The sequence below is a fragment of the Rhinoraja longicauda genome, chromosome 41, assembly GCF_053455715.1.
Source record: "Rhinoraja longicauda isolate Sanriku21f chromosome 41, sRhiLon1.1, whole genome shotgun sequence".
Lineage (NCBI taxonomy): Eukaryota > Metazoa > Chordata > Chondrichthyes > Rajiformes > Arhynchobatidae > Rhinoraja > Rhinoraja longicauda.
The window spans coordinates 13,807,553-13,831,524 of record NC_135993.1 but is presented as its reverse complement, the minus strand read 5'-3'; the positions used below and the strand labels follow the sequence as shown (position 1 = coordinate 13,831,524).

Genomic DNA, 23,972 nt, shown 5'->3' with positions numbered 1-23,972 from the left:
AGGCACTTTAGCCCATCTTATGTATGTCAACCAAGTTGGAATACCAGGCTAGTCCAGTTTGCCTGCATTTGGCCCATTTCCCTCTCAACCCTTCCTATCCACAAATCTGATGTTTGGACATGACCCAGCAATGATATTTAGACTGAGGTCAATGCAAAAACACAAATATTGAGATTGGGTGCAGGGAGGATGTGAAGTAAATTTTCAGCAGCCTCTCTGGAGCCACTTGGAGTGGATGCTCTGGATCCAAGGGCCTACACCTGAACCAGGCAGGCGGGAGGGGCAGAGCACAAAATAGTGGGCCAAGGGACAAGTGGGTAAAGAGATAAAGTGGGTAAAGGGACAAAGGGACAAAGTGGGTAAAGGGACAAAGGGACAAAGTGGGTAAAGGGACAAAGTCAGGCGAGATTGAGGGTTCAGAGGGAAGATGGCTAAATGAAGAGGTGAGGGTGAGGGTGACAGGTGACAGATTGAAACAGGTGAGACAAAAAAAGTGTGGATAGATCCACGTATGGGGAGAGGAGGGAAGAGGAAGATACGACAGAGGCTGGAGGTGGAAGTGGATGTGGGTGGGATGAGGTGATCTTGGAACCGGGAGATGTAAGCCAGAGGGATAGAAGTGTGGGTGACAGGCACACAGAGATGGGATAGGTGACCTCGGGGAGACATAACAGGCTGGAGATGCTTGAAATTGAAGGAACAGTGTGTCAGGCAGCATCTGTGGAGGGAATGGAGAGACAACAGTTCAGGACAGGATCCTTCCAATTGATTTTTGCTCAAGAATCTGAGTGGAGCCTAAACTCAACAATACTGGTGAAGCCAAATCTGTCACTGTATAACACTGGAGTGCGGTACCAGTGTGGACGGGTCTGTCGCTGTGTAACACTCACTGCAGCACAATACCAGTGGGGATGGGTCTGTCGCTGTATAACACTGGGGTACAATATTGATAGGGACAGGTCTGTCGCTGTGTAACACTGGAGAGCGGTACAGGTGGGGACAGGTTTTTTGTTGTGTAACACTGGGGTACAATAGTGGTAGGGACAGGTCTGTCGCTGTATGACACTGGGGTTCAATAGTGGTAGGGACAGGTTTTTCGCTGTGTAACACTGGAGTACAGCACTTGTGGCGATGGGCCTGTCGCTGTATGACACTGGGGTACGGTACCAATGGGGATGGGACTGTGGCTGTATAACACTGGGACACTGTACCAATGGGGATGGGTCGGTCACTGCATAACACTGCGTTACTATAGCGGTATGGACAGATCCGTCGCTGTATAACACTGGGGTACAGTACCGGTGGGGACGAGTCTGTCACTGTGTAACACTGGGGTACAGTACCAGTGGGGATAGTTTTGTCACTGTATAACACTGGGGTACACTACCGGTGGGGAAAGGATTGGCACTGTATAACACTGGACTACAGTACAGGTGGGGACGAGTCTGTCACTGTAGAACACTGGGGTACGGTACCAATGGGGATGGGTCTGTCACTGTTCAGCACTGGGGAACAGCACTGGTGGGGACGGGTCTGTCATGCATAACACTGGGGTACTCTACCGGTCGGATGAGTCTGTCGCTGTATAACACTGTGGTTCAGTCCCAGTGGGGACGATACAGGTTGGTACAGGTTCTTGGTACAGGTTCTTGATTAGTACAGTTGTCAGAGGTTATGAGTAGAAGGCAGGAGAATGGGGTTAGGAGGGAGAGATAGATCAGCCATGATTGAATGGTGAAGTAGACTTTATGGGCCGAATGTCCAATTCTACCCCAATTCCTTACGACCTTATGATGGGTTTGGTGCTGTACAATACTGGGGTACAGTACCAGTTGGGACGAGTCTGTCGTTGTATAACACTGGGGTACAGTATTAGTGGGGATGGGTCTGTCACTGTATAATACTGGGGTACAGTACTAGGGGGATGGGTCTGTCACTGTATAATACTGGGGTACAGTATTAGTGGGGATGGGTCTGTCACTGTATAATACTGGGGTACAGTATTAGTGGGGATGGGTCTGCCGTTGTATAACAGTGTGGTGCAGTACCGGTGGGGATGGGTCTGTCACTGTATAATACTGGGGTACAGTACTAGTGGGGATGGGTCTGTTGCTGCATAACACTGACGTACAGTTCTGGTAGGGACGGATCTGTCGCTGTATAACACTGGGGTACAGTACTAGGGAGGATGGGTCTGTCACTGTATAATACTGGGGTACAGTATTAGTGGGGATGGGTCTGCCGCTGTATAACACTGTGGTGCAGTACCGGTGGGGATGGGTCTGTCACTGTATAATACTGGGGTACAGTACCGGTGGGGACATGTCTGTCACTGAATAACACTAGTGTTCAGTGCTGGTGGGGACAGGTTTGTCACTGAGTAACACTGGGGCCTAGTACCGATGGGGACAGGTCTGTCGCTGTATAACACTGGAGTACAGTACTGGTAGAGACCGGTCTGTTGCGGTATAACACTGGGGTACAGTACCGGAGGGGATAGGTCTGTCACTGTGTCAGTGGGAGGCTATGAACCTTTGGATAGGAGAGTTCAGGGCAGCATATATATGCTGGAGTAAAGGACAAGGCTGGCAGGAGTAGGGAACCCTGGATGACAAGAGATATTGAGGCTCTGGACTGGTCAAGGAACATTAAACAGAACAGTACAGCACAGGAACAGGCCCTTTGACCCACAAAGTCTGTGCTGACCATGATGTCAAGTTAAACTATTCTCCTGTGCCTGAACATGATCCATATGCCACCATTCTCTGAGCCATAAGTCTGGCATAGCCAGCTGGGATCATGAATCTCTTGAGGGATATGGGGGGGGAATGTAATAGTACAGTGTGAGAAGAGAGGGAAATTAAGTGAGCAAAAAGGGGAAGGAGATAACTCAGGCAAATAAAGTAAAGCAGATTAAGACCAAATAGTAATGAGGGAGAGATTAGGGTCCCGTAAAGATCAACAACGTAGTCTATGTATTATTATCTCAATGGAGTTAGGTTAGGTAAGGGGGAGGTGCAGCGAGAGCTGGGTGTCCTTGTACACCAGTCGCTGAAAGTTGGCATGCAGGTACAGCAGGCAGTGAAGAAAGCTAATGGAATGTTGGCCTTCATAACAAGAGGATTTCAGCATAGGAGTAAAGAAATTCTTCTGCAGTATTGTGTACAGTTTTGGTCTCCTAATTTGAGGAAGGACATCCTTGTAATTGAGGCAGTGCAGCATAGGTTCACGAGATTGATCCCTGGGATGGCGGGACTGACATCCGAGGAAAGACTGAAAAGACTAGGCTTCACTGAAGTTTAGAAGGATGAGAGGGGATCTTATAGAAACATATAAAATTATAAAAGGACTGGACAAGCGAGATGCAGGAAAAATGTTCCCAATGTTGGGCGAGTCCAGAACCAGGGTCCACAGTCTTAGAATAAAGGGGAGGCCATTTAAAACTGAGGTGAGAAAAAACTTTTTCACCCAGAGAGTTGTGAATTTGTGGAATTCTCTGCCACAGAGGGCAGTGGAAGCCAAATCACTGGATGGATTTAAGAGACAGTTAGATAGAGCTCAAGGGGCTAGTGGAATCAAAGGATATGGGGAGAAGGCAGGCACGGGTTATTGATTGGGGACGATCAGCCATGATCACAATGAATGACGGTGCTGGCTTGAAGGGCTGAATGGCCTCCTCCTGCACCTATTTTATATGTTTCTATGAGATGTTTTTGAATATTTCTCATCAGTGTTTGCTGTGAAGAAATACTGTATACAAGGGAACTCGGGAAATTAATAGTGATGTCCTGAAGAGAAAACGCACTGCAGAAGTGAAGCTACTGGTGGTTTTTAAATACATAAATGTCGATAAATCACTGGGACCTGATCATGGCGCATCAGTAGAGTTGCTGCCTCCCAGCACCTTGTTTGATCCTGACCAGGATGCTATTCATATGGAATATGTATGTGTCAGAGGTAATGGGGAGAAGGCAGGAGAATGGGGTTAGGAGGGAGAGATAGATCAGCCATGATTGAATGGTGGAGTAGACTGGATGGGCCGAATGGCCTAATTCTATTCCTATTCCTTATGACATGACTTTTCTGTGGAAAACTAGGCCACAATTCTCGGGGTCCTGATGGTGGTATTTATTGAACAATTGCCAAGGCTGAGATGCCGAGGCAGGTGGGTGGCTAATGTTGTGCCTCTATTTAAGAAGGGCTACAAGGAAAAGGCTGAGAACTACAGGCCAGTGAGCCGAACATCTGTGGTAGGCATGTTACTGGATTCTGAGAAAGTGTATATACTTGTATTTGAAGAGGCAAGGACTGTTTTTATGATTTTATGGCTTTTAGTGTGAAAAGTTGTTTGTTGGACTGCAGGCCTGTGTCTGGTGAGGCTTCATGATCAGCATGGATGAGTTGGGCCAAGGGCTTGTTTGCGTGCTGTGTGTCCATGACTGATCGTAGCGAGCGAGCATGCTTCAAAGCCAGGTCTCACACACAGACCCGCCCTCGTGGCATGGTGATCCTAGACCAACAGGAGTACCAGAGCATTCTCCGCATCTGGACAGGCAGAGTCATGGAGTCAGCGCGGCGCACAGTTCAGACACAGGCTCTTCAGCCCATCACCTCCATGCCCATCCACACTGATTCTCTCCACCTGCTCTCAGCCGTTATCCATCCATGCCTTGTCTCTTTGTGCCCGTCTCTTTGCCTCCGATTGTATCCGTTCCCGCCACCTCCTCTGGCAATGAGATCCAGATATCATCCACTCTGTGCAAAACTCACCCATCAGGTCATCTCCAAGACAATTTTCTCTCATCTTAAACCTATGGCCTCTTAGCATTGATACCCCTACCATGGGAGGTAGAGTCTGACTATCCACTCTATCTCTGCCTCTCAACAAGCTATAAACCTCTACCAAGTTACCCTTCAGCCTGCATCACTCTGGGGAAAATAAACCCAGCCTATCCAATCTGTCCCCAGAACTGTCCCCGAATGAAGGCAATGAAGGCATCCTAGAACGTGGCACTTTAATGTCTCATCCAGTGAAATTCATTTTTGCCTATAGTTCAGTACAACTATCACCAAACATAAGCAGATCTTAACTAAATACGTATATAGGGATAGTATTCTGAGACAGAATAGGAGTCACCACATTTGATGCCATTTTCATATCCCACTTGTTGTAAGGGCAGAGTTTCATCACCTGACCATGAAGACCCTTTGTCCTGGTGGCATTGCAGGGTCAGCTTGGCCACGCGCAGCTTGTCCTCCACCGCTGCTCCACCACTCAGTGCCACTGTCGGTTGCATCCGGTCCAAGTGCTCGGCCTCTTGGTATGCCACCCGATCCAGTCAAGCCCCAGGCTGCTGCAGGGACTCCAGTGGCCCACTCCACCGTGGAGGTACCCTGCATTGCCTCTCACACCCGGCTGCTTACCGGGCCTCTATTCTGACTGGTCCTTGGGACGAGCAGGGGCCAGGCTCAAAGGCTTCCCAGTGCTAATGTCAGAGAGTGGCCGTGGCTCACTGACGTCCTACTGCCGCTCGGCTCCGTGACCTCCGGGATGCGTGTGACCCTGTGACAGTCAAGGAGGTCGTCTCCATCCAGGACTAAACAGCCGCTCGATAAGCACCCCCTCCACCACTGCCTGCCACTACTGAGGCATGAATCATCCTTGCCACCTCTCATAGAATGATATAGCGCGAAAACAGGCTCTTCGGCTCAACTTGTCCCATCTCCACTAGGCCCACTTACCTGTGTTTGGCCCATATACCTCTAAGCCTGCCTTATTCATGTACCTGTCGAAATGTTTCTTAAACGATGTGTTAGTACTTGCCTCAACTACATCCACCGGCTGCTCGTTCCAAACGCCTACTCCCCTTTGTGTGAAAAAGTTACTCCTCAGATTATTACTAAATCTTTCCCCACATCCCTTAAACCTATGTCTTCTGGTTCTCAATTCCCCTACTCTGGGCAAGAGACTCTGTGCGTGTACCCGAGATATTCCTCTCATGATTTTATACACCTCTATAACATCACCTCTCAACCTACTGCGCTCCAAGGAATAGAATCCTAGCTCGCTCAACCTCTCCCCAGAGCTCAGGCACTCAAGTCCTGGCAACATTCTCGTAAATCTTCTCTGCTCTCTTTCCAGCTTGGCAACATCTTTTGCTTTTACATGGTGCCCAAAACTTGCCCATGCCTGAATGTTGTCTGGGCCATGCTGCAAGCTGGCATGGGCTGCTTCGCTTGCTGAGGAGTTATGAGTGGAACTAAGCATCGTACAATCATCAGTGACCATCCCCACTCTTGATGTGCTGATGGAAGGAAGATTACTGATGGAGCAGCTGAAGGTGGTTGGGCCCAGGACTCTGCCCTGAGGGTCTCCTGCAGTGATGCCCTAGGGCTGGCATGGTGGACCTCCATCCACAACCACCTTCCTTTGTGTAATGCGGTGTCTCCATCCACGGGAGCCTTTCCCTTGGATGCCCAAAATGGGGACATTTCATTCATGAGCTCACCAGAAAGAGCTCCAGGCTGTGAGTACATTTAGTTTAGTTTAGAGATACAGCATGGAAACAGGCCCTTCGGCCCACCAAGTCCGCACCGACCAGTGATCCCAACACTTTAACACTACCTTACACACACTAGGGACTATTTTACACAAACACCAAGCCAATTAACCTACATACCTGTACATCTTTGGACTGTGGGGGGAAACCGAAGATCTCGGCGAATACCCACGCAGTTGCGGGGAGAACGTACAAAGTCCATACAGACAGCACCCGTAGCGGGATTGAACCCGAGTCTCGGGAGCTGTAAAGCAGCATCTCTACTGCTGCACCACCTTGTCATTATGTGTGTGTAAGGTTAGATTGCATGGGAGTGTGTGTGTAAGGTTAGATTGCATGGGATCCAGGAAGAGCTAGCTGACTGGATAGGGAATTGGCTTCATGGAAGGAAGAAGAGGGTGATGGTGGAAGGTTATTTCTTGTACTGGAGGTCTCTGACCAGTGGTGTGCCTCAGGGATCAGTGCTGGGCCCATTGTTGTTTGTGGTTTATATCAATAAATTTGGATGAGAATGTAGAAGATATGGTTCATAAATTTACAGATGACATTAAAATTTAGTTTAGTTTAGAGAGATAGCATGGAAACAGGCTCTTCGGCCCACCAAGTCCACGCTTACCAATGATCACCTGGACAGTAGTTCCTTCCTACAGACCAGGGATAATTTATGGACAATTTATGTGTATTTATGTGTGTGTGTGGGGCACCTCTGCATGAACGTGTGTCGGTGAGTGTGTGTGTGTGTATATGTGTGTCTGTATGTGTGTGTGTCTGTATGTGTGTGTGTTACTCCTTTATGTGTGATGGGGCACCTCTGTATGGATGTATGTCCATGAGTGAGTGTGTGTCACTGTGTTTGTATGTGTGGGCCTCTGCATGAATATGTGTGTCAGTGTGTGTGTGTGTGTGTGTGTGTGTGTGTGTCTTTTGTGTCGCTGTCTGTGCGTGTGTCTGTGTGTGTCTGTGCATGTGTCTGAGTGTGGCTGTGAGTGTTAGAGTGTGTGAAAGTGTGGAGGGCACATCTGCAAGAATGAGTGTCTGAGAGTGTGTGAGTGTGTGTATGTGAATGTATGTGTGTGTTGGTGAGTGTGTATGTGTCTGCATGAATGTGTCTGTGCGTGTGTGTGTTGGTAAGTGTGCTCACAGCTACAATCCAAAGGCAAAGTTATCCTGGCCTTCGGGCAAGGTCGGCACGCCCACAAGGACAGAGGTTTGTAGCTGAAGTCCTGCCGAGCCACGGATCACCAGGCTTGTCGCTATCATGAGTTTTACTTCCTGGTGTAGTGCAAGCTGCTCTAAGCAGTCTCCTGCCTGACATCCTGCCTCAGGATGTGAGTGCATCTGGTGGCCTGATACAGTAAACAAAGATTTACATTAAAACCAACCTTCTTGCTACATTTGGGCTTTTGTTCTCAAATACAGAGGAATTAGAAAAAAAATGAAAGGAGCTTTCAGGCAGCTCCAAAACTTAACACGGTTGTCATAATGGGGGATTTAGAAACATTGAACCATAGAAAGTAGGTGCAGGAGTATGCCCTTCGGCCCTTCGAGCCAGCACTGCCATTCATCTATCTACTAAAACTCTCGTTTGTTTGTTTGTTTGTTCCTGAACTACAGCCAAAGCGGTACACGATAGCGCGACAATGACGGGCCCACCTTACTCACCGTCATCCGTTTGGTGCTAATGAAAGAAGTTTCATTGAAATCAGTGTTATATTTTTAGTTGTTCACTTTTTAAAGTTTAAATCTATCTCCGAGGGAGGGAGGGAGTGAGGGAGGGGGTGGAGGGAGGGGGTGGGGAGGGAGGGAGGGAGGGATGGGGGGGGTGGGTAGGGAGGGAGGGGGGGAGTGGGTAGGGAGGGAGGGGGGGTGGGGAGGAGGGAGGGTAAGGGGGGTTGAGGGGGGTGGAGTGGGGGGGGTAAGGGAAGGGGAGAGGAAGGGGGAGAAGAGGGGAGGGAGAGGAGGAGGGAGGAGGAAGAGGGAGAGGGAGGGGGAAGGTGGGGAGGAGAGGGTGCTGCACCAATGCAGGAGAGGTTTGGGCCCCTACTGGTCCACTTGGTCTAGTAGAAAATAGAAACATAGGATATAGGTGCAGGAGGAGGCCATTCGGCCCCTGGAGCCAGCACCGCCATTCAATATGATCATGGTTGATCATCCAAAATCAGTACCCAGTTCCTGCTTTCTCCCCGTATCCCTTGATTCCTTTAGCCCTAAGATCTAAATCTAACTCTCTCTTGAATACATCCGGTGAATTGGCCTCCTCTGCCTTCTGTGGCAGAGAGTTCCACAGAATCACAACTCTCTAGGTGAAGAAGTTTTTCCTCATCTCAGTCCCAAATAGCCTACCCCTTATTTTTAAACTGTGACCTCTACACACTAATCATACATATACCCACTATACTACAAAAAATTAAACTAATAACCCACACTAAAAAGCCACTCAATTCACTGGATGATTTTAAAAGAGAGTTAGATAGAGCTCTTGGAGGCCAATTCACTGGATGTATTCAAGAGAGAGTTAGATTTAGATCTTAGAGCTAAAGGAATCAAAGGAGATGTGGAGAAAGCAGGAATGGGGTACTGATTTTGGATGATCAGCCATGAGCACAATGAATGGCGGTGCTGGCTCGAAGGGCCGAATGGCCTCCTCCTATTTTCTATGTTTCTATGTCCTTGGAGTGTAGGAGGAAACCGAGGAACCGAGTTTGTACGTTCTCCTGGTGAAACCCACGAGGTCACAGGGAGAACATACCAACTCCGTATAGACAGCACCCGTAGTCATGATCAAACCTATGTCTTCGGCGCTGTAAGGCAGCAACTCTACCGCTGCACCACTGTGCTGCCGTGCGGGGTGCTCTGTCCATCTGATGTTTAGTTTAGTTTAGAGATACAGCGCGGAAACAGTCCCTTCAGCCTGCTGAGTCCGTGCTGATCAGCAATCCCCGCACATTAACACTATGCTACACATACTAGGGACAATTTATACAGCCAACAAGTCAATTACCCTACATACCTGTACATCTTTGGAGTGTGCCGCGTTTGGCCGGTCACGGGGAGAACGTACAATCTCCGTACAGATAGCACCCATAGTTGGGATCGAACCCGGGTCTCCGGCGCTGCAAGCGCTGTAAGGCAGCAACTCCACCGCTCCTCCTCCGTGCCACCCTTGGCTCTGGTGGAAGCCCTTAATTGTTTCACTGCACAACATCAGCAGTTTGTCTTGATTTGTAATATTGATCTTTTGTGTCTTCCTCCTACAGACATGTTCAGATCCCAAGACAAAACTACCATACCTAACAGAGAAACACATGGAGCCTGCAATCAAATGCATCACCAGGAAATTCCCAGCAATTGATCTGCGGGCCAACTGTGTAAGTAGCCAGTTACAGTGAAACATTTGGTCATGGAAAGTCTGTCTGTTTGAAACCTTGCAACAACAGCGTTAGAGTTGCCACTTCACAACAAATTCAGCACCAGAGACCTGTGTTCGATCCTGACTACGGGTGCTTGCCCGTGCGGAATTTGTATGTTCTCCCCATGACTGTATGGGTTTTCTCCGAGATTTTCGGTTTCTTCCCACACTCCAAAGATAACATATAACATATAACATATAACAACTACAGCATGGAAACAGGCCTGTCCGGCCCTACCAGTCCACGCCGACCATTCTCCCTGACCTAGTCTCATCTACCTGCACTCAGACCATAACACTCCAATCCCCTCCTATCCATATACCTATCCAATTTACTCTTAAATAATAAAATCGAGCCAGCCTCCACCACTTCCACCGGAAGCCCATTCCATACAGCCACAACCCTCTGAGTAAAGAAGTTCCCCCTCATGTTACCCCTAAACCTTTGTCCCTCAATTCTGAAGCTATGTCCCCTTGTTGGAATCTTCCCCACTCTCAAAGGGAAATGCCTACCCACGTCAACTCTGTCCGTCCCTCTCAAAATTTAAAAAACCTCTATCAAGTCCCCCCTCAACCTTCTACGCTCCAAAGAATAAAGACCCAACCTGTTCAACCTCTCTCTGTAGCCTAAGTGCTGAAACCCAGGCAACATTCTAGTAAATCTCCTCTGTACCCTCTCCATTTTGTCGACATCCTTCCTATAATTTGGCGACCAGAACTGCACACCATACTCCAGATTCGGCCTCACCAATGCCCTGTACAATTTCAACATTACATCCCAACTTCTATACTCGATGCTCTGATTTATAAAGGCAAGCATACCAAACGCCTTCTTCACCACCCTATCCACATGAGATTCCACCTTCAGGGAACAATGCACAGTTATTCCCAGATCCCTCTGTTCCACTGCATTCCTCAATTCACTACCATTTCCCCTGTACGTCCTATTTTGATTTGTCCTACCAAAATGCAGCACCTCACACGTATCAGCATTAAACTCCATCTGCCATCTTTCAGCCCACCCTTCCAAAAGGCCCAAGTCTCTCTGTAGACTTTGAAAATCTACCTCACTATCAACTACTCCACCTATCTTAGTATCATCTGCATATTTACTAATCCAATTTGCCACACCATCATCCAGATCATTAATGTAAATGACAAACAACAGTGGACCCAACACAGATCCTTGGGGCACTCCACTGGACACTGGCCTCCAACCTGACATACAATTGTCAACCGTTACCCTCTGGTATCTCCCATTCAGCCATTGTTGAATCCATCTTGCAACCTCACTATTAATACCCAACGATTTAACCTTCTTAATCAACCTTCCATGTGGAACCTTGTCAAATGCCTTACTGAAGTCCATATAGACAACATCCACAGCCTTGCCCTTATCAATTGTACAGGTTTGTACAGGATGTACAGGTTTGTAGGTTAATTGGTGTTGAATAAATGTAAAATGTAAAATGTTCCTAGTGTGTGTAGAATAGTGTTAATGTGCCACACGGGTCGTTGTGGACTCGGTGGGCTGAAGGGCCTGTTTCCGCGATATATCTCTAAACAAGGGTAGGCCATTTAGAACGGAGATGAGGAAGAACTTTTTCAGTTAGAGAGTGGTGAAGGTGTGGAATTCTCTGCCTCAGAAGGCAGTGGAGGCCAGTTCGTTGGATGCTTTCAAGAGAGAGCTGGATAGAGCTCTTAAGGATAGCGGAGTGAGGGGGTATGGGGAGAAGGCAGGAACGGGGTACTGATTGAGAGTGATCAGCCATGATCGCATTGAATGGCGGTGCTGGCTCGAAGGGCTGAATGGCCTACTCCTGCACCTATTGTCTATTGTCTATTGTCTAAAATGAAAACAGTTTGTTTTATACAAACACTGAAACTCTGCAGGCATTCATATAGAACATTGAACATGGAACACTGCATCACATGATTTGTGTCGAACATGATGCCAAGTTCAACTGATCTCATCTGCCTGTACATGATCCATATCCCTCTATTTCCTATGCATAGAAAAAATAGGTGCAGGTGTCGGCCTATCGGCCCTTCGATCTATTCATTATGATCATGGCTGATCATCCAAAATCAGTGCCCCCGTTCCGGCTTTTTCCCCATATCTCTTGATTCCCTTGGCACTAAGAGCTAAATCTAACTGTCTCTTGAATACATCCAGTGGATTGGCCTCCACTGCCTTCTGTGGCAGAGAATTCCACAGACTCACAATGCTCTGGGTGAAAAACGTTTTCCTCATCTCATTCCTAAATGGCCTACCCTTATTCTTAAATCCTGACCCCTGGTTCTGGACTCCCCCAACATCAGGAACATTTTTCCTGCATCTACCCTGTCCAATCTTCTAAGAATGTTATATGTTTCTATAAGACCACCTCGCATCCTTCTAAATTCCAGCGAATACAAGCCCAGTCGACCATGTGCCAATCTCAAGCCTCTTTAAGACCACTATGATATCTGCCTCGATCACCACCTCTGGCAAGGCGTTCCAGCACCCCACACCTCTATCTGCGTAAAGAAAAACTGCCCTGCACATCTCCTTTAAATTTGTCCCTCTAGTGTTTGCCCTCTAGTGTTAGACATTCCCAAGGTAAAAGGTTCTGGCTGTCTACCCTACCTATACCACTCATAATTTTATAAACCTATCAAATCTCCCTTCACCCTCTGACATTGTCTACACGGATCTCGCTGTCTGCCAAGTCCTTCTCCTCAGTGAATACATTTGCAAAGTACTCATTTTGTGCCTCACCTACATCCTCTGACCCCAATCAGGGATACCCTCATTGATGCATGACCTTCTTCCTGGTCACTCTCTTGTATTTAAGTTACGTATAAAAACCACTGGGATTTTTCTTAATCCAACGCCAATGACATTTCATGGCCCCCTTTGGCCCTTCTTATCATCCAGGTGAATCTTTCCTACTCGCTTTATATTCTTCACAAGAAGTCTGATGCCACCTTCATTAATCTGACCTGCGCCTCATTTTTCTTCCTGACCAGGTATACAATCTCCTTGGTCACCCACAGTTCTGTTACCTTGCCGTGCTTATCCATCCTCCTTACTGGAACATGCTGATCCTGTACTTTGATCAGCTGGCCTTTAAACAACTCCCACACGTCATCAAAGATAGACACAAAATCCTGGAGTGAGTTAGCGGGACAGGCAGCATCTCTGGAGAGAAGGAATGGGTGATGTTTTCTGCCGAGACCCTTCTTCAGACCCGAAACATCACACATTCCTTCTCTCCAGAGTTACTGTCTGTCCTGCTGAGTAATTCCAGCATTTTGTGTCTATCTTCAGTGTAAACCAGAATCTGCAGTCTCTCCAGCATGTCATCTGTAGACTTACCCAATAACAATTGGTCCCAATCCACCTTAATCTAACGACATTGTAATCTACCTTACCCCACCAAACTGCATGGTTTTGAGGCGTGGGAGGGAAGAGCAGAGAGGCTTCACAGGGCTGGGAGGAGGATGAGAGATCACTGAGTAGGGAGGGGGGTGAGAGGCCTCTAGATTCAAGGTGGGTCAGGGATCACTGGCTGAGGGCGGTGAGGGGTCATTGGGCTGAAGGGGGGGGGTGAGGGGTCACTGAGCTGAGGGGAGGTGGGGAGTTTAGTTTAGTTTAGAGATACAGCATGGAAACAGGCCCTTCAGCCCATCGAGTCCCTGCAACCAGCGATCCCTGCACACTAACTCCATCCTACACACATTAGGGACAATTTATAATTATACCAAGCCAATTAGCCTACAAACCTGTACGTCTTTGGATTGTGGGAGGAAACCGATCATAGAAACATAAAAACATAGAAAATAGGTGCAGGAGGAGGCCATTCAGTCTTTCGAGCCAGCACCGCCATTCATATCATATCATATCATATCATATCATATCATATATATACAGCCGGAAACAGGCCTTTTCGGCCCTCCAAGTCCGTGCCGCCCAGTGATCCCCATACATTAACACTATCCTACACCCACTAGGGACAATTTTTACATTTACCCAGCCAATTAACCTACATACCATTCATTGTGATCATGGCTGATCTTCCCAATCAATAACCCGTCCCTTCCTTCTCCCCATGTCCCTAGATTCCACTAGCCCCGAGAGTTCTATCTAACTTTCTCTTAAATCCATCCAGTGATTTGGCTTCCACTGCCCTCTGTGGCAGAGAATTCCACAAATTCACAACTCACTGGGTGAAAATGTTTTTTCTCACCTCAGTTTTAAATGGCCTCCCCTTTATTCTAAGACTGTGCCCCCTGGTTCTGGGGACATTTTCCCTGCATCTAGCTTGTCCAGTCCTTTTATAATTTTATATGTTTCTATAAGATCCCCTCTCATCCTTCTAAACTCCAGTGAATACAAGCCTAGTCTTTACAATCTTTCCTCATATGTCAGTCCCTCCATCGCAGGGATCTATCTTGTGAACCTATGCTGCACTGCCTCAATTACAAGGATGTCCTTCCTCAAATTAGGAGACCAAAACTGTACACAATACTCCAGATGTGGTCTTACCAAGACCACATGTAGTCTTACCAGCTCAACTGCAGAAGAACCTCTTTACTCCTATATTGAAATCCTTTTGTTATGAAGGCCAACATTCCATTAGCTTTCTTCACTGCCTGCTGTACCTGCACGCCAACTTTCAGTGACTGAGCTGTTACTGTCCTTCTTTATATTCTTGGCCAGCTTCCCTTCGTACTTCATCTTTTCAGCCCGTTTTGCCCGTTTTGTTACCTTCTGTTGTCCTATGAAAGTTTCCCAATAGTCTGGCTTCCGGCTACTCTTTGCTGTGTTATACATCTTTTCTTTTAGTTTTATTCCATCCCTAACTTCCCTTGTCAGCCACGGCTGCCTCCTACTCCCCTTAGAATCTTTCTTCCTTTTAGGAATGAAATGATCCTGCGTCTTCCGGATTATGCCCAGAAATTCCTGCCATTGCTGTTCCACCGTCAATCCTGCTTGGATCCCTTTCCAGTCTACCTTGGCCAGTTCCTCTCACATGCCTTCATAGTCCCCTTTGTTCAACTGCAACACTGACACTTCCGATTTAACCTTCTCCTTCTCAAATTACAGATTAAAACTAATCATATTATGATCACGACCTCCAAGCAGTTCCTTTACCTCGAGTTATCTTATCAAATCTGGCTCATTGGACAACACTAAATCCAGAATTGCCTTTTCTCTGGTAGGCTCCATTACAAGCTGCCCTAAGAATCCATCTCGGAGGCACTCTACAAACTCTCTTTCTTGGGGTCCAGAACCAACCTGATTTTCCCAGTCTACCTGCATATTGAAATCGCCCATCACCACAGTGGCATTACCTTTCATACATGCCAGTTTTAACTCCTGCTGCATCTTACACCCTACATCCGGGCTACTATTTGGGGGTCTGTAGATAACACCAATTAGTGTCTTATATTTTAGAGATACAGATACAGCGTGGAAACAGGCCCTTCGGCCAACCGGGTCCGCGCCGCCCAGCGATCCCCGCACATTAACACTATCCTACACAAACTAGGGACATTTTTTTAACGTATTACCCAGTCAATTAACCTGTACGTCTTTGGAGTGTGGGAGGAAACCGAAGATCTTGGAGAAAACCCACGCAGGTCACAGGGAGAACGTACAAACTCCGTACAGACGGCGCCCATAGTCAGGATCGAACCTGAGTATCCGGCGCTGCATTCGCTGTAAGGCAGCAACTCTACCGCTGTGCCACCATGCCGTCTTCTTGCCTTTACAGTTCCTCAACTCAATCCACAGTGACTCTACCTCATCAGTCCCTCTGTCTTCCCTCGCAAGGGACTGAATTTCATTCCACACCAGCAGAGGTACCCCACCGCCTCTTCCCACCTGCCTGTCCTTTCTATAGGATATATAACCCTGAATATTAAGTTCCCAGGCCCGATCCTCCTGCATCCATGTCTCTGTAATCCCCACAATGTCATATCTACCAACCTCTAACTGAGCCTCAAGCTCATCTACTTTACTTCTTATACTTCATGCATTCATATACAGATCCCGGAGAAAATCCAAGCGGGTCACGGGAAGAATGTACAAACTCCGTACAGACAGCACCCGTAGTCAGGATCGAACCCGGGCACTGTAGGGCAGCATCTCTACCACTGCACCACTGCTCTACCACTACTCTACTTCTGTAGGGCAGCATCTCTGGAGAAAAGGAATAGGTGATGTTTCAGGTCAAGATCATTCATCATTTCTCTAGATATGCTGCCTGACCCGCTGAGTTACTCCAGATTTTTGTGTCTATCTTCGACTTGTCATCATGTTCGGCACAAGCATTCGGCACAGGCACCAGTGGTTCCTGTGGTGTACTGTTCAAATGTAATCAATGTGGAGAAGGATCCTGACCCAACACGCTGTCTGTCCAACTCCCTCCACAGATCCTGCCTGACCTGATTAGTTGCTCCACATGAGGACTTAATGGTTGGGCTGAAGGGTCTGATTCTGTGCAGTATTGCTGTGATTCTGTGACTCTGTTGAATGTGTTCTATGTTGTCAGAGCCAACTTGGCAGCCTCCAGAAGGACAAGTCGGAGGTTCTGAAGAACGTGAGCAATTTCTACCATTCGTTTGTGGATGTCATGGAGCTACGGGTGAGTCTGCAGCTTTGTCTCGCCTTCAGCTCTCCAGTTCCCATGGGCAGATTTGGCCATGGAGGTTTAAGGGTTGCATGTGCTAAATGAGGATATTGAGATGAAAAACAGACCACAGCCAATCTGGTAGACTTATTCATTGGGAGAGCACACACTGATAGGTGTGGAACCAATTCATAGAACCAATTCCAGATGTAGGGGCGGTACACCGGGACTTGCAATGACGCACTTCCAACACGAGAGACTCCAACTGTTTACCCTCCCATACAGGAGATTGCAGACACTGTAACCTTGAGCAATGCGCAAAGTGCTGGCGAAACTCAAAGGCTCAGGCAGCATCTGTGGAGGGAATGGGCAAATGACGTTTCGGATTGGAACCCTTCTTCTGGTTGATGTCATTGGAGGAGAAAGCTGGAATAGAGAGGTGGCAGTGGGGCAAAGTCTGGCAGGAGATAGATGAGGAGGGTGATTGCAGATGGGTGGAGTAAGTGACAAAGGCTAGAGGTGCAAAGGAGACAAAAGGGTGTCAGATGAGGAGCTAAGAGGAGTGAATTTGGTTTGAAGATACAATGCGGAAACAGGCCCTTTGGCCCACCGAGTTCGCACTGCCAATGATCACTTTTTCACTAGTTCTATCCTACACACCAGGGGCAATTTACAGAAGCCAACCCCTGCACAGTAACGCTATCGACAGATACTAGGGTTAATTTACAATTTTCCCCAAGCCAATTAGGCTACAAACCTACAAGTCTTTGGAATGTGGGAGGAAACCAGAGCACGAAAGAAAACCACTCTGTTCATAGGGAGAACATCTAAACTGCGTACAGACATCACAAGCAGACAGGATCAAACCTGGGTCTCTGGCGCTGTAAGGAGCAGCTCTACTGCTGGAACACTGTAAAGATGGAGGGTGGAGGTGGGTGATATGGTTGGAAGTGGACAGGGCAAAGGGGAAGAGGAGGGAATGAAAGGGGGGGATTCAGGGATGCAAGTTCAGTTTACAGAGGGGAAACAAACTGGATGATGGCAATGCTGGGAGAAATCTGTGCACACCAGAGTGGCGGGAGGCTGGGATAATTGAAGAAGGTATTGCTTGAAACTGGAGCATTCAACTTTCAACCCATTTGTTTGTAAGCTGCTCAAACAAAATATGAGGTGCTGCTCCTCCAGTGTGCATGTGGTCTCACTCTGTCAATGGAGGAGTCCCAGGACAGAAAGGTCAGTGTGGGAATGGGAATGTGTGTGTTAAAATGGTTGGCAACCAGGAGATCCTGTACGCCTTGCTGAACGAAGAGCATGTGTTAGGTAAAACATTTGCTGAGTTTACACTTGCCCATGTTAACAAGGCCAGATCAGGAGCACCAAATACCTGAAGTTAAAGGAGGTGCACGTGAACCTCTGTCTCAGAATGACTGCTGGGGTCCCTGGATGGAGGCGAGGGAGGAGGTATAAGGGCATCTCCTCCAGTTGCAGATGAAAGTTGTGCAGGAATTGGTTCCTGCAGAAAGCAGACATCCGAGATGTCCTCTTTCTTTAGTAAATGTGGTTTCCTCCTGGCTGTCAGAGATGGATCCCTCACCATATCTCCTCTGTGCCCTGTAATTCTGCTCTCGTTCCCCCACTCCTCCCAGACTCCAATATAGAGTTCCAAACATCCTCAACTTTCATGCATCCAGCCTCCGCATCCCACACATCATCCATGGACATTTCCACCATCTTCAACATGATCCCAACACCAACCCTTTCCGTATTTCCTCTCTCCAACCACTCTGTCAGCTACGGACTCAAGTCAGAGTATTCCATCATCCATTTACCTTGCAGTGCAGTCACCAACACCCCTGCTGATATACACGTCCCACAGCCCGACCTTCTCACCTTCTCCATTCCAGGCCCAAAGCCTCACCTTCCACCCGCCGAAGCACCATCACACAGCCGCTGCCTGCAGCACCTCCAGAGCTGGGCTCCACCCCATCCCCCTCCCCCAATCCCCACCCCCACGCCCGATCCCCAACCCCACCCCCGATCCCCACCCCCACCCCCGATCCCCACACCCCATCCCCACCCCCACCCCCGATCCCCACCCCCACCCCCCATCCCCACCTCCACCCCGATCCCCACCCTCTCCCCCGATCCCCACCCTCTCCCCGACCCTGATCCCCATCCCCACCCCCGATCCCCACCCCCACCCCTGATCCCCTCCCCCGATCCCCACCCCCACCCCCGATCCCCACCCCCACCCCCGATCCCCACCCCCACCCCCCACCCCCACCCCCATCCCCACCCCCACCCCGATCCCCACCCTCTCCCCCGATCCCCACCCTCTCCCCAACCCTGATCCCCATCCCCACCCGCGATCCCCACCCCCTCCCCAGATCCCCACCCCCTCCCCAGATCCCCACCCCCTCCCCAGATCCCCACCCTCTCCCCGGCCCCAATCCCCACCCCCGATCCCCACCCCCTCCCCCTCCCCCTCCCCCTCGCCCTCCCCCTCCCCCCACCCCCTCCCCCGACCCCCACCCCTTCCCCCGACCCCCACCCCCTCCCCCGATCCCCACCCTCTCCCGATCCCCACCCTCTCCCCGGCCCCGACCTCCACCCTCTCCCCGACCCCAACCCCCAGCCCGATCCCCACCCCCACCCCCGATCCCCACCCCTGATCCGCACCCCTACCCCAGGGTAAGTTTACAGCAAGGATCATGTGTATAAAATCAAGAGAGGAATAGATTGGGTAGAGGCACTCTTGTCCATAGTAGGTGAATCGAGGGCCAGAGGACCAAAGGTGAAGGGGATAAGATTTAATAGGTGTCTGAGAGGTAACTTTTTCACAAATAGTGTGGTGGGTGTGTGGAACGAGCTGGCAGAGGAGGTACTTGAGGTAGGGACTATGCCAACGTTTAAGAAACTGTTAGACAGGTATATAGATTGAGCAGATTTGGATGGATATGGGGCAAATGCAGGTATGTCGGGCTAGTGTAGCTGGGACATGTTGGTCAGTGTGGGCAGGTTGCACCTGCCTGAATAACCCCCTCTGGCAGATCGATCCCTATACCCCCAAACTCTGCATTATGGGGAGGCTGTGGAACTTCTCCACTGTGAAGGTTGAAATGTGAAGTGAATGCTGCAGAAAACAGGAAGTACGCATCAGCACTGAGAGAGGAAACGAGTGGCAGAGAGAAAGTTCAGCAATGCAATGGGGAACCCAGAAGCTAATTCTAGAGATGAACATTACGGGTGTTACAGGAAGGGTGTGGTACACCCCCACTGGGCACAGTACACCCCACTGGGCACAGTACACCCCCCACTGGGCACAGTACACCCCACTGGGCACAGTACACCCCCCACTGGGCACAGTACACCCCACTGGGCACAGTACACCCCCCACTGGGCACTGTACACCCCACTGGGCACAGTACACCCCCCACTGGGCACAGTACACCCCACTGGGCACAGTACACCCCACTGGGCACAGTACACCCCACTGGGCACAGTATCCCCCCACTGGGCACAGTACACCGCCCACTGGGCACAGTACACCCCACTGGGCTCAGTACACCCCCCACTGGGGACAGTACACCCCCACTGGGCACATTACACCCCCCCCCCCCACTGGGCACAGTCCCCCCCCCCCCACTGGGCACAGTACACCCACACTGGGTACAGTACACCCCCCACTGGGCACAGTACCCCCCCCCCCCACTGGGCACAGTACACCCCCCACTGGGCACAGTACACCCCACTGGGCACAGTACACCCCCCACTGGGCACAGTACACCCCACTGGGCACAGTACACCCCACTGGGCACAGTACACCCCCCACTGGGCACAGTACACCCCACTGGGCACAGTACACCCCCCACTGGGCACTGTACACCCCACTGGGCACAGTACACCCCCCACTGGGCACAGTACACCCCACTGGGCACAGTACACCCCACTGGGCACAGTATCCCCCCACTGGGCACAGTACACCCCCCACTGGGCACAGTACACCCCACTGGGCACAGTACACCCCCCACTGGGGACAGTACACCCCCACTGGGCACATTACACCCCCCCCCCCACTGGGCACAGTCCCCCCCCCCCACTGGGCACAGTACACCCACACTGGGTACAGTACACCCCCCACTGGGCACAGTACCCCCCCCCCCCCACTGGGCACAGTACACCCCCCACTGGGCACAGTACACCCCACTGGGCACAGTACACCCCCCACTGGGGACAGTACACTCCCACTGGGCACAGTACACCCCCACTGGGCACAGTACACCCCACTGGCACGGTACACCCTCACTGGGCACAGTACACCCCCACTGGGCACAGCACAACCCAGAAGCCGCACTCTGGTATGATCTACAACACACTCAGCCCAAATCCCATTCACTTTATTTCTGGACGTGGGAAACTCTGCTGAGAGATAACTGCTCCTGTATGTGATGGTGGATCTTTCAGCCTTGTTTAATGGTATAATATTAAGGAAGTCAACATGCCCTCATTGATCATTGATACCAGTGGTCTTCACTGGTCCTTGGAAAGATTGATACTTGTTATTAAACATTGCTGCATTGTGGAAAAGTTGTGGATCTTTGTCCAGAACGCCCAGCTCTTGGTCCTGCTTTCTGATTTCTACTTGATGTTCTTTTGTTTATGTTTGGCAGGACAATATCTATGAATTACTGAACACAATGGACTCCTGCCAAATGTACCTGGATATTGTAAGTATTTATGCAGGATGGGATACGTAACTACCTGCAAGGTGGGAAAACGGAGAGAGGCAGTAAAGGGTAGTGGTTTACACTACTGCAGGCTGAGACTGATGGAAGTCCATAAGTGTCACTGCCCTTCACAACGTAGTTTGAGTCATACAGCACAAACACAGGCCATTGGGCTCAATTTGTCCATGCCGATTTAGATGCTCCATTTATACTGGTCCCCGTCTCCTGCATTTGGTCCAAATCCCTCTAAACCTTTCCTATCCACCTGTCCAAGGATCTTTTAATTGTACCTGTCTCAACTATCTCCTCTGGCAGTTTGTTCCATATACCCACCACCCTCTGTATGAAAACGATGCCCCTCAGTTTCCTATTAAATTTTTCCTCTCTCACCTCAAACCTGTGTCCACTGGCTCTGCATATTCTCCTATCTATTTCCCTAATGATTTTATGCAGCTCTACATGATCACTCCTCAGCATCTGCGCTCTACGAAATGAAGTCCTAGCCTGAACACAGGAGAGTAGAGCACAAGAACAGGCCTGTCGGCCCACGATGTCAGTGCCAAACATGAGGGTGAGGATTTGAGGGCTTGAGATATGATGCAAGAGAGAATAGTGCTGTCTGTATGGAGTTTGTACGTTCTCCCCGTGACCCACATGGGTTTTCTCTGAGATCTTTGGTTTCCTCCCACGCTCCAAAGACGTACAGGTTTGTAGGTTAATTGTCTTGGTACAAGTATAAATTTTTCCTCGTGTATGCAGGATAGTGTTAATGTGCAGGGATCGCTGGTCGGTGTGGACACAATGGGCCGAAGGGCCTGTTTCTCTAAACTAAACTAAACATAGTACAGTGCAGGAACAGACCCTACTGCCAACAATGTTTGTGTCAAAGATGAAGCTAATTTAAAAATGACCTCCTCTGCCTGTACATGATCCATGTTCCCACAGTCCCAGCATATCCACGTGCCTATCTAAAAGCCTCTTAAACACCACCATCTGCCTCCACCACAACCCCTGACAGCGTGTGTAGACAATAAACGTGCCTTGCATATGTCCTTTAAACATTCCCCCTCTAATCAAAAGCTATGCTCTCTGGTCTTTGACATTTCCACCGAGGAAAACGGGTTCTGTATCTACCCCATCTCTGCCTCTCCGAATTGGATATACTTTGTCATATCTCCCATTTAGGGAATGGAGGGTAACGTGTTTTATGCAGGGAGACATGTGATGATCTGGGCATCAGATTCGTCACAGACACAGAAGGGTTCCTGTGCTATGCCGTTCTATGTCCTCCCCTTAACCTCCAGGTTTGTCGAACTTCTCCTTATAGCAAATACCTAATAAGGCAGGTAACATTTTCGTAAACCTCCTCTACACCCTTTCCAAAGCCTCCACATCCTTCCTGTGGATGAGAACTGCACTCCAAACACAACCTAACCAAAGTCCTATTAAGCTGCAATGTAACTTCCTGATTCTTGTACTCAATGCTCGTTCTATAAAGGCAAGCACACCATAAGTCTCTTTACCACTCTGTTGCTATTTTCAGGGAGTTGTGGACTTGGACCCTAAGATCTGTCTGAACTGCAATGCCCGTGAAGGGAATTGCCATTAACTGGATAACTATATTCCACATTCCAAAGTGCAACGCCTCACATTTGTTGGGTTAAACTTTATCTGCCCATCGTCTCCCTGTAGCTCTGACCCTCAAGTCCTGGCAACATCACTATAAATCTTCTCTGCAGCCTCTCCAACTTAATTTCAAAACTGAGTGACTACAACTGAGACAAGATACCAAATGCAGTCTCACCGACAACTGTAACAGAACATCCCAACTTCTATACTCATTGATTTAAACTGTGGAATCAAAAGCTCAATGGTGTTACAGACACAGACCCTGATGGGTGGGAGGTGTGGGTGTCATGGGGTGGACTGGGGCAACAGGGTGGGCAAGAGCACTCGGAGAGACACTGTGCACAAGAGAATGGGCGGATGGATGGATAGATGGATGGATGATGGCGTGCGGGTGGAAGGGTATAGAGGGCGGAGAGTCGGGTAGACGGGACTACACGGGTAGAAGGTAGCAGAGGAATGAGAGGAGGGGCAACAGGGGGACGAGGGTGAATGAGAAGCATATGGGTGGGCGGTTGGATAGACAGATGGGACTGCAAGTGGCAGGGGGCAGAGGGGAAGGAGGGATGAGAGGCGGGCAGGCAGGTGTACATGGGTGAGCGGTCAGATGGACGGACGGGCTGAAGGACGGCATGAGCACACACCCCTTGTGTCCAGGTTGTCCCACTCTTCGAATTCCCCCAAAGATCTACAATGGTTGTAGTTTGATATTACCCGTGCCGTTGTCATCTGCAAGTAAGGGAAACAAGGTGCAGGAGGCAGCAGCAATGTGCAAGGGAAGATATGGGAGAGACAACGGCTAAATCAGCGCAACAATTGCTACACTTGCAGAATGTAAACTATGACCTGACCAGGGGTTACCTGGAACTGGTCACCACCTACGTCTCCCTGGTCCTCTTGCTGGCTCGCATCGAGGATCGCAAGGTGCTGCTTGGACTGTACAATGTGGTCTATGAGATGTCCAATGGTACCAGGTAAGGCCATGACAGGCACTATGAAGGTGCAGAGCAAACAGCTCCCCCTCCATCTT

General features: G+C 49.4%; 1 protein-coding gene across 2 annotated transcripts in view; it reads left to right on the top strand.

Moving 5' to 3' along the window:
• The window catches only part of LOC144611856 (nck-associated protein 1-like), a 136,816-nt gene that overhangs the window by 1,684 nt on the left and 111,160 nt on the right, over positions 1–23,972 (top strand). For both annotated transcript variants that reach the window (XM_078431163.1, XM_078431161.1), the window contains exons 2-5: positions 9,818–9,928; positions 16,512–16,604; positions 21,260–21,316; positions 23,774–23,916. In XM_078431163.1, coding sequence (XP_078287289.1) covers positions 9,818–9,928; positions 16,512–16,604; positions 21,260–21,316; positions 23,774–23,916 — 404 coding nt within the window. The remainder of the gene's footprint in view (positions 1–9,817; positions 9,929–16,511; positions 16,605–21,259; positions 21,317–23,773; positions 23,917–23,972) is intronic.